The sequence below is a fragment of the Octodon degus genome, unplaced genomic scaffold, assembly GCF_000260255.1.
Source record: "Octodon degus isolate 3935 unplaced genomic scaffold, OctDeg1.0 scaffold00043, whole genome shotgun sequence".
NCBI classification, from domain to species: Eukaryota; Metazoa; Chordata; class Mammalia; order Rodentia; family Octodontidae; genus Octodon; species Octodon degus.
Window position 1 is genome coordinate 11325646 of NW_004524619.1, and position 11063 is coordinate 11336708.

At 43.7% G+C, this 11063-nt stretch overlaps 1 protein-coding gene across 3 annotated transcripts in view; it reads left to right on the forward strand.

Annotated features, from left to right (window-relative positions):
• Hacl1 (2-hydroxyacyl-CoA lyase 1) overlaps positions 1-11063 on the forward strand; it is a 49668-nt gene that overhangs the window by 38055 nt on the left and 550 nt on the right. For all 3 annotated transcript variants that reach the window (XM_004631663.2, XM_023715781.1, XM_023715782.1), the window contains 2 exons: positions 7448-7555; positions 8460-8646. In XM_004631663.2, coding sequence (XP_004631720.1) covers positions 7448-7555; positions 8460-8646 — 295 coding nt within the window. The remainder of the gene's footprint in view (positions 1-7447; positions 7556-8459; positions 8647-11063) is intronic.

Sequence of the window (11063 nt, forward strand, 5' to 3'; positions counted from 1 at the left end):
AGAGAGAAAGGGAAGAAGGAAGAAAAGGAAAAGAAAGAGAGGAAAGAAAAGGTTATATGAGGACCAGCCAAATAGCTCAGCAGATTAAAGTGCCTGCAAGCAGGCACAGGGGCCGGGGGTTCGATCCCCAGGCCTGCTGAAGCAATTGAGACTGGGTGTGGTGGCGCGTACCTGTAATCCCAGGAGTCTGATCTAGTAGTGAGACCCTGAACACCCTGTAGACCGTTCCTTAAAATAGAAAGAAAAAAAAAAAAAAAGGATATGTGATATTTAATTTTATGTGTCTGATTTATTTAACTTTTTATTTGTCTTTTTGAGACAAAGGATTTCACTGGGGAGTTCAAGCTGGCCTTGAACTCACTTTATAGCCCACTGTGACCTCAAACTTGGAGCAATCCTCCTGCTTCAGCCTCCTGAGTACTGGGGTTACAGTTCATATCATGGCCTCAAGGTACATCCATTTTCTTATAAGTGACTCAAGTTTATCTTTCTTTATGGTAGAGTAGGGCTCCATTGTGATTATAAGCCACATTTTCTTTATCCATTCATCTGTTCATGGGCATATAGGCTGCTTCCAAGGTTTAGATATTTATTATGAATTTATTTTTTGTCCTTTCTCCTTTGTCTAGTATCAGACAGCTGTGATTGTGTGGGCTTTTATGTCCACCGTTCTGCTTGATTGGGCCGCACTCCACACATCTACTTCCGTGCCAGCACGGTGTGCTCTTGTTACTGTGGTTTTGTAGCATAATTTGAGATCATGTAGTGCGATGCTTCTGCCTTACTCTTTTCTTTGGGGGTCAGGTAGGGAGCCTTGCTCTTGTGTTCTAGAATTGCTAAGATAATCTGGGTGTTTATTATCAAAGCAACTTGTGTTTCTCTGAATTTCAGGACTTTGCTTTCTAGCTGTGTAAAGACTGTGCTGGCATTTTGATGGGAATTGTGGTAACTCTGTAGATCACTTGGGTAGTGTGGGTCCTGCGAGGCCGCGAGCACAGGAGCGCTCTCCGTCTTATAGCCCCTTCACTAATTTTATTTTTTCAGTGTTCTGACATTTTCCTTGTGGCGCTCGCGTCCTCGGGCTGATCCTAGGTATTTCTAAATGCTATTGTGAATGGCATTGTTTTCCTGGGTTCTTTTTCAGCTAGTTCATTACTGGTTTATAGAAAAGCCATTGATCTTTTTAATGTTGATTTTATATTCTATTCTGATGAATTTAAAATTTCTAAAAGTCATTTGGTATCATCTTTAGGGTCTCTTTTTTTTCTTGAGACAGTATCTCTGTGTATCCCAGGCTGGCCTCCAACTTGCAGAATTCTCTTGCCTCAGCCTCCTACCTAAGGTCTTTATTTTTTATTTTTTTAGTGTATGTAGTACAGTGTCTGCAGGGTCTCACTGCACAGATCCGACTTATAGTGATCCTCCTGTTTTCAGCCTCCCAAGTGCTGGGATTACAGGTGCGCACCACCACACCCAGTCTTAAGGTCTTTTAAGTATAGGATCGTATGTACCATCTGCAAACAATGATTTTACTTCTTCCTTTTCTCTTTGCATCCCTTTTACTTCTTTCTCTTGCCTAATTGCTATAGCTAAAATTTTAAGAACTATATTGAAAGGAGCAGTAAGAATGAACAGCCTTACCTGGCTCCTGATTTTAGAGGAAATGCTTTTAGTGATCACCCATTTAAGGTGTTGTATATGACTCTGATCCATGTGTCACGTTCATCATCCAATGTCACATGCTCCTGACCCAGCCACTCCCATAAAACTCACCTATGCGTACGCGAGACTTTGTGGGGACATCTGGATATAAGGTATAACAGTTTATACCTTACATAAATTTATACCTTAAATATATATAGGGTATAAATTTATCCATTAAAGGTTTTGGCATATATACTCATGAAGGATAATTTTGGTTGTGTCCTTGTCTAGTTTGGGTGTCAGGTGTCAGGGTTTGCCCTTGTAGAGATTGGAAACATTCCTTCCCTATTTCATCAAATAGTTTGAGGAGTATTGGTGTTATTTCTTCTGAAAGGTCTGATAAAAGTAAACAGTGAACCAAATGGCCTGGGCTTTTGTTGGGAGACTTTTGTTACTGCTCTAATGTTGCTGTTTGTTACTGATCTGTTTAGGTTGGGTTTTTTTTTTTTTTGTTTGTTTGGGGTTTTTTTTTGCAGAACCAGGTATTGAACTCAGGCCCTTGTGCTTGCCAGGGAAGTCTGTTTAGGTTTTTAAGTATGTCCATTGTTTTTGTAGGTCATGTGTCTAAAATTTATCCATTTCTTATAGATTTTCCAGTTTGCGCATGTAAGTTTTCAAAGTAGCCCCAGTAATTTTCAGGACTTTTGTGGTATATGTTATAATTCCCCCATCCTTTTGTGTGTGTGTGTGTGTGTGTCTTTGAGACAGGGTCTTGCTATGCACTTCAGGCTGGACTTGAATTCACTTTGCAGCCCAGGCTGGTGTTGAACTTGCAACCGTCCTCCTGCCTCAGCCTCCCGAGTGCTAGGATTACAGGAACGTGCCATCACCGTCCAGCCAATCCCCGGCCTTATGTTCACCTTTTCATCTCTTACTTTTACAGATTTGAGTCGTCTCCTTCTTTTAGTTAATTTGGCTAAGGATTTACCAATCTTGTTTATCTTCACAAAGAACCAACTTCTTTATTCATGGATCCTGTGTAGTATTATTTGTCTCTGTGTCAATAATTTCAGCTCTGATGTTTATTATTTCTTACCTTCTGTTGGGTTTGTTTTGGTTGTTGCTTTTCTAGAACTTTGAGATGTATCATTGGGTTGAATGACTCACTGACTATTCAGAGGTAAACTCTTCAATCTCCATGTGTTTGTATAGTTCCTGTAATTTTTCTTCTGTTGATTTGTAGTTTTAGTCCATCATAATCTGAGAACATGCAAGAATTTTCTTCAGTTCTTTTTAATTTGTAAAGCATTGCTTTATAACCTAAAATATGATCTACGGGGCCAAGGAGATAACTCAGTAGAATATGTGATTGCCTGGAAAGTACAGTCCCCAGTACTGAAGGAAAAAAAAAACAAAAACAACAAAAACTAATACACTAAAAAATGATCTATTTTGAAGAATGTTCCACAGCCTGCTGAGGCAATGTATATTCTATAGTTGTTGGATGGAATATTCTGTAGACATCTGTTAAGTGTATTTGATTTATGGTATAGTTTAACTCTGATATTTCTTGATTAATATTTGAATGATCACTGATAAGAGTGGAGTATTGAAGTCACCCACTATTATTGTACTGAGACTTATGTGTTCCTTTATGTTGAGTAGTATTTGTTTTATGAAATTGGGTATACCAACAGTTGAAATATATATGTGTGTGTAAAGTTATTTTATGTTGATCAAATGTTCCCTTTACTAATACATAGTGTTTATCTCATCCATTTTTGTTTTGGTCTGATTTATCATAGATGAACATAGCTACTCCTTCTTGCTTTCAGATTCCATTTGCATGGAATATTTTTTTCCCATTCTTTTACTTTGTATATATTTTTGCTAGAGGGATATGTTTCACAAGCAGTAAAACTAGGTCTTGTTTTTTAATCCAGCCTGGCAGCCTGTGTGTTTTTTAAAAATGTATTTGGTACAGGGTCTCACTACACAGCTTGGACTGGTAGTGATCCCCCTGTTTTTAGCTTCCCCAGTGCTGCGATCACAGGCGTGCACCACCACGCCCAGTCTCGGTGACCAGCTCAGTGCGCCTGGGGGTAGGGCCAGTGTGGCATGTGGAGCTGGGAATCAAACTCCAGTCCCTGCACTTGCCTAAGCAGGCACTTAGTCTGCTGAGCTATCTCCCTGGTCCTGTCTGTGTCTTTTAATTAGGGAATTAAAATCATTTACATTGAGAAGTATTTGAAAGATATGTACTAATTCCTGTCATTTTGTTCTTTTTCAGATGTTTGACTTTTTCCTAATTCTCAGTAGCATGTCAGTTCTTCTTCTGTGTTGTAGTGCTCCTTTGAGTAATTTCTGCAACTCTGGCTTAGTGGTCATGAAAATCTTTGCTTTATGCTCATCTTGGAAGGTCTTTATTTATGCTTCAATTTTGAAAGAGCTTTGCTGGATATAATTTCTTTGTGCTCACTTTCTTTTAGGACTTGAAGTACTGTGTGTTATTCCCCGCCCTCCTGGACTTTAGGGCTTCTGTGGAAAAGCCTGAAGTTCTTCCTATCTTTTGTGCTCTTACCTGTTTAACTCTCGCAGAACTTGGGAGATTCTTTTCTGGTCATGGGTTTGGAGTCTGAAAGCACCCTGGGCCTGATATCTGTATCTTTTCCAAGATTTGTGGTTTCCGCTTATTTGTTTCATTAAGTAGATTAGTCTGAACCTCAATACCCTCTTCTACACCAGAAACTTGTGTAGTCTTTTAACAATGTCCCAAAGTTCTCGGATGTTTTGCTCGTAGTTTTGCAAGGGTATTACTTTCTTAATGTCTACATATAATAGTTCCTGAGTCTTGTCTTCAAGCTAGAAATTCTATTTTCTGCCTGGTTGTGTCTGTTGGTGTGATTTTCTCTGAGTTTTATTTTTATTTTTATTTTTATTTAATGTACTGTGCTTTTCAGGTTCAGAATTTTTGCCCTTTATTTGTTTGTATTTTCGTTTTGTCTTTTGGCATAGGGTCTCCTTTGTAGTGCAGGCTGGCCTTGAACTCACTATGCATCCCAGGCTGGCTTGAGCTCATGCAGTCCTGTTTCCTCAGCCTCCTGAGTGCTGAGATTTACAGGCCTGTACCAGTATGCCTAAGCTCAGCATTTGTTTGGTTCTTCTCAGACTTTCTCTTTAGTTTTTGAAGGGGGGTTGTCTTTTTGAGACAGGGTCTTGCTATGCAGTTTAGTCTGGCCTTGAGCTCCCTTTGTAGCCCAGGCTGCTCTCAAACTCAAAAGATCCTCCTGCCTCAGCCTCCCAAGTGCTGGAATTACACATGTGTGCTACCATACCCTGCTCTATCTCTTTGTTGAATTAGTCCTTCATATTCTGCATTGTCTGCCTTAATTTATGTAACCTTCTATTTGTATATGTTTTGAAGCCATTAATCATTTATGAATCAATCTTTTGAATTCTTTTTCTGACTTTTCTGTGCCATTATCTTTGTACTCAGCCACTGAGGAACTATAGAAAGTTGCGGGGTGAGGTTGCCTTGTGTTTCCATACTGCCTGTGTTTTTGTGTTACTATTTGTGCACTTGTCAAGCATCCCTTGGGATGAGCATTCCTTCCACTTTGCTTTGAGGGTCTTCTTTATGTCCAGCCTTCTTTTGGGGGCTTAGTCCTCAGCAGTACTCAGAGAGGAGAAAATAAATTGTAGTAGTGTCAACAACACAAAGCCCAGCCAGATATTGACATGCAGTGAAATCCATTTGAAGGCGGCGCATGCTGGTAACCCCAGCACTGAGGAGCCGGAGTGGGAGGGTCGCCGTGAGCGTGTGGCTCCTGAGTCAACATGATGAGTTGAAGGCCAGCCTGAACTACGTAGCGAGATCTTCTCTCACAACACCAAACAGAAAAGCAACTCCGCCATCATTAACAATATAAACGAGCAATAATAATAGAGATTCAAAGACAAATCCGATATTGGCATACTGTGAAAAGCAACAGTTACACGCCCTTAAAAAGAGATCAGCCATAACAATATAGACAGAGAGACAAGCCAAATATTGACACACAGTAAAAAGCTAGTAAAAGCAACAAGTGTACCCCTATTAATAATAGAGGAAAAAAACCCAAGCAATCATACCATAAACTAAATAGCTAAAACTAAAGAAAAGTTGGTAGTATTACTAGTAAAAGATGGAAGAATGCAAAAAACAGAAGTAATAAAATTTGCAAAAGAAAGATAAGGAAGATGAGGAAGAGAAAAAAGTGAGACTAAAAATTCAATTTAATAAAAAGATAAATGGAATTAGATAAAAGTGTCAGAAAATGAAAAAAAGGAAAAGAAGGAGAATGGAGAGTAAAACTAAGAACAAAAAAGAAAAGCCCCCAAATTCCTCCCTGCTGAGGTATTTGAGTGGGCCCTGTTTCCAAGGATCCGTAATACTGGAGTCTGCCAGCTATGGGAGTCACTGAGCTAGTCGCCGCCGGGCCTGTTGGGTTTCTCTGCCACGTTTTGCTGCCTCAGTGTCCCGTCCTGATCCACCTTCCTGCTGAGTCAGTCAGTGTTGTGTTGTCTGCTGTGTTTACTACTCTGGCTTTTCGTGTTTGTGCCTTTTTGTGTGTCCCAGGCCACGAGTCACTTTGCCGCCTATGGTCCTGTAAGGTGCCCCATGTGCTCCGCAGGCCCCTCTGTGACCCCTGGATGTGGCAGACACCCCTGAGTGGTAGAAGTATAGCACTTCCCTGTTGGCAGGTGGGAAGAGCGACTAGAGCGCTGAGTTCTGGGCCTGAGAGAGGGAGTCGATTGGTCCCCGGAGTCAGCCCCAGCACTGTCAGACCCAGCCCCTCAGAAGACCACACGCAGCCACGTGGCTCCTTACCACAGAGGGCAGGACCACTGTCCTCCAGGGCCTGCTCTCTCTCCATTGCTTAAACTTCTCAGGCTCTTTTGACTACCTTCCCCCATCTCTGCATCTGAGGCTTGTGGCTGTCCCCACTCAGTTACTGTGGTAGAGTGACAACATCACAATTGTGTGTCAGGGTGGCCTTGAAGTGTGGTTATTCTGTGGCTGCTGAATCCCAGATAACTCACCGCTTCTTGAAGTGGTTCCTGATTACATCACTCCTGAATGTGGGGGCCGCTTCTGTGGGCTTCTTCAGCTCTAGCCTGCCATGCAGGGTAGTCACTTCTGGAATAAAACTACACGCTGTGCTTACAGCTTACAGGGGCTTTCTTGGGGCTGGTGTGCCGGCCTGTTGGTTCTCTTTGGGCCTGAGAGTCCTCTCTGAGCTTATCTTAGGTTTGCTGATACAGATTGCCTGGGAAGCCAGAGCGAGTGTTCCAGACCATTTTCTTCTGCTTTCTGTGTTGTCTTCAGTTTCTCGGTGACTTTTAGCTTTCTTGTCAGCTCTTCCTCGATTCTAGGAGCTTTTTTTTATAGTACTGGGGATTGAACTCAGGACCCTGCACTTGTCAGGCAAGCACTTACTCTACTGAGCTATCTCCCCAGCCCTTCTCAGACCTCTTCTGTCTCTCTTCGCTAAGTTATTTTTGTGAGTATCCCAATTCCAAGACCCAGAGACTGATCTGCTGCGGGCTTGTATGCCTCCATCTTAATCTCAGTTTTCTCTGTTACTGATTTGATAGTCTTAATTAAAAGGAATACATGCTTAATTGTTGGTTTTCCTTAATATTACAAAATTACAAAAAAAAAAATACAGCAAACCTTGCTTTTCAGTTAAATTTCAGCCTACAGAAAGAAATTCCTGCATAATGAAGAACAGTTTCCTTCATATTTTGCTCGTGCTTTTAGGTACAACTTGCCGATCATAGTCTTGGTGGTGAACAACAATGGAATTTACCAAGGTTTTGATGCAGATACTTGGAAAGAAATGGTCAAATTTCAAGATGCTGTTACAGTGTGAGTAATCCAGGACAATGTATATTGAATTTTTAAAAATTATTCAGTTTCTGTGGTGCGGAGTGTGCCCGCTTGGTGTGGGCACTGCTTCTGTTGTCTGACCTTTGGAGGGCGACTCCTGACTACGACGTCTAGGCCTTTGTCAGTGGCGGGGCTCAGCGCGCGAGGCCGCAGTCTTCCTACCCTAGTACAAGGCAAGGAATACGAGTGTTGACGCTGCTTATGACCCAGAGCTCTGCCTTTCACCACCTCGCTGGATCTTGGTTATCTCCCAGCAGAGCCGATCTAGGAGCGATCTAGGGGCGGGAGCGGGTCAGGGCTGTAAGACAAACGCAGGCCCACGCGCCGAGGGGGCACCAGGCGCTGAGTGTGCCTTCATGCCCCCTCACTTCAGGGGTTTTTTCATTGTTGTTTTTCAGTAACCTTTCCCTTTTCTTTTGGGTTCATAATAGTTGATGTAGACTGGCTGCTAGATATCTATTACTAATTAAATTTCGTTTCCATTGAATTGATTTGAATTGCATTAACAGTTCAGTCTCTCAGTTTAGTCACACTTCAGGTGCTTATAGTAACAGGTAGCCAGTGGCTGCCACACTGAATATAAAGTATTTCCATCATCACAAGAAAGTTTTTAGATATTTTTATATAGATAATTAAAAACATGGAAGGGCCAGGGAGATAGCTCAGTAGAATAAGCCCCTATATGGCAAGTATAAGGTCCTGAGTTCAAACCCTGGTACTGGAAAAAAAAAAGGAAAATTTAGTGTCCTGACATCTCAGCTTAAGCATTAGATATAAAAGTACGGGTTTGGGCTCAAATTTTTTCGCGAATCATTTCAGACAGTGACCCTTTTCTAAAAGCTTTATAATTTAAATGTCATTGACTCATGACCTCCTGTTTCAGGGCCCCTCCAATGTGTCTCCTGCCAAACTCACGTTATGAGCAGGTCATGGCTGCGTTTGGAGGCAAGGGGTATTTTGTGCAGACACCAGAGGAGCTCCACAGATCCCTGAAGCAGGCCTTGGAGGACACCACTGCGCCTTCTCTTATCAATGTCATGATTGAGCCGCAGAGCACACGCAAGGCCCAGGTAACTTTGGGCATTTAGTGTTCCCCATCTCCCGCTAGGCAGGGAAACCCTGTGTGACCACCGCAGTTCTTTCTAAACTCTTTCTGCGCTTGGCCATTTCTTTGCTCCCTCAATGACCGTTTGCTGCGATCGTTAGGTGTGCTGTGTTAGGAGTAGACTGCTGTGTACAGCCAGGCTCTGTCCTCACCTGTGTGGGCTTAGGCTGAGTAGGGAGGGACAGCACAGCGGCCGCACAACTCAGTGCCACGTGGTAGTGTGAGTTACGGCCTGGAAGCACAGGGAGCCATTTATAAGCAAGCATGCAATGAAGGAATCCAAGCTCCACTGGGGCTGCAGGGAAGACCCCTCAGGAAGGATGCTTCAGTTGGTATCTGAAGGGTGAACAGGAGCTACTTGGCAGAGAGGAGAGGGGAGGGTGTGCAGAGGCTCCGTGGCAAGAGGGAGCTGAGCAGGGCTGAGGACCCGAAGGAGGCTGGCATGGCCCGAACACTCAGGGAGCACAGGGCAGATGAGAGTGTGGCAGGTCACCCGCGCAGCTACAGCCAGCATGAGGCACTTTGACTTCGGGAGTGAAGCTACCCTGGAGATCACAGCCGCAAACAGGTGACGAGGTGCGCGGGGTGCTCTCCCACCCCAGTGTAAGCTCCTTCTCCTGCTTCATAGTCTGCTCTGGGTCCTGCCGCTTGCACCCCCACGCCCCGTATGCTGTCAAGCCTCAGCCACTCCAGAGCAGATAATCTTGTACTTTCTGCCTTAGTTCTTGGACACACGCCCACTTTTTTAACAAGACAGGGAGTGAACAAACACCTGGATAATCAAAGCAATATAGTGTAGCTAATTTGGAAGCTGCAAAGCATATAGAATTCTGAAATTCTGTCTGTGTAAAAGCAGACATCACAGACTTTGGAGTTTACCTTGTAGCTGAGAGAAGGGATGCTTGAGGTGAAGTGTGGCCGTGAGGATGGATGCGGGACTAGGTCAGAAAGGAGAGGGATGGGGACGTCAGCAGGGCTTTCTGTGTGCAGACAGGCAGGCCGACTTAAAAGAGGGTTAGCAGGGCTGGCCAGATAGCTCAGTGGACTAGAGCGCCTGCTTCAGCAGAGCACAGTGGTCGCGGTTCAATCCCCTGCGTGCCGTGCTGGCCCTGTCCCCCGGGCACACTGAGATGGGGATTGAGACTGGGCGTGGTGGGGTGTGCCTGTAATCCCAGCACTTGGGAGGCTGAAAACAGGAGAATCAGTATGAGTCTGATCTACGTAGTGAGACCCTTTACATCCTAGAGACCCTGTCCTAAATTCATAAATAAAATAGGGCTAGCAGTCTTGGAAAGCTGCCCTATACCTGTGAGCTCTGTGGTGATGGCCTTTCATTTTTGGTACTAGGGTGACCCCTGCCCTCCCCAAAGCTCATCCTCTGTCACTGAGCTAAGCCTCTGACCCTTGTATTTTTCTTTTCTAAGCTTTATTAGTTGAAATGACTTCTGCCAGATAGCCAGGGGACAGACACCTGTCATAACTGAGGGTAAACTTTCCTGGGAGTGGAACATTACTTCTGAGCCTCAAGATGCCCTCCTTCTGGCATGAGGGTTTTGGGGGTCTGAGGAGACTCGAGGCACTCGGCACATGCTATAGCGAAAGGCCGCGAGGGCTGTGTAGTCGCAGGGGTCCTGTGCCTGCCCCTCCACTGATGACCGCCTGTTCTAGTGACTGCTCCAATGATCTGTTTATAATTTCTCAATGAATTTTGTTTGAATATTTCTGGAGAAACATAAAGTCTTTCCCTCTTCTTTTATAATTCTATGAGGATTATCCTTATATTTCTTGCATGTAGTCACTTCAACATTATTTATCTTCATTCCAGTGGAATTTATGTATATTGCGGTTTCTAAACTGTTACTTTTCACTGAATGTCAGCCCTTGGCTTTCGATCCATAATGTGAATTAAGAGTCCATAATTCCTAAGTCTGGCTACTTCCCACTTGAACACAGATAATGCCAACTTTCTGCAGGAGCCCGTGTCGGGGCTGCATGTATCGGATGCAGTCAGTCCTGGGAAAAGCAATAGTTCATGGTGCTTCTTCCTCGGATTCCTTTCAGACCTGGGAGCTCAGCCCCTGGGGGCTTACCTCACCCCATCTCCTCTCCCGTGCACAGCACCTCTGGCTCTTTCAGACTAGTGTGCACATGGGTGTGCGTGTATGCGTGCATGCACACATGTGTGCGTGCATATGTGACAGATCACACTGGAAGAGGACTCAGAAAGCCATTGTAGGGTATCTTTTGGACAAGGTAACCACGGTTCACTCCTTAGTAGCTCCTGTTGTAGGAAGAACACTAGACCAAAAACAAACCTCATTCTGCCACCATTGTGTGGGACTTTCAAATGTTATTTATTTATTTATTATTATTATTATTATT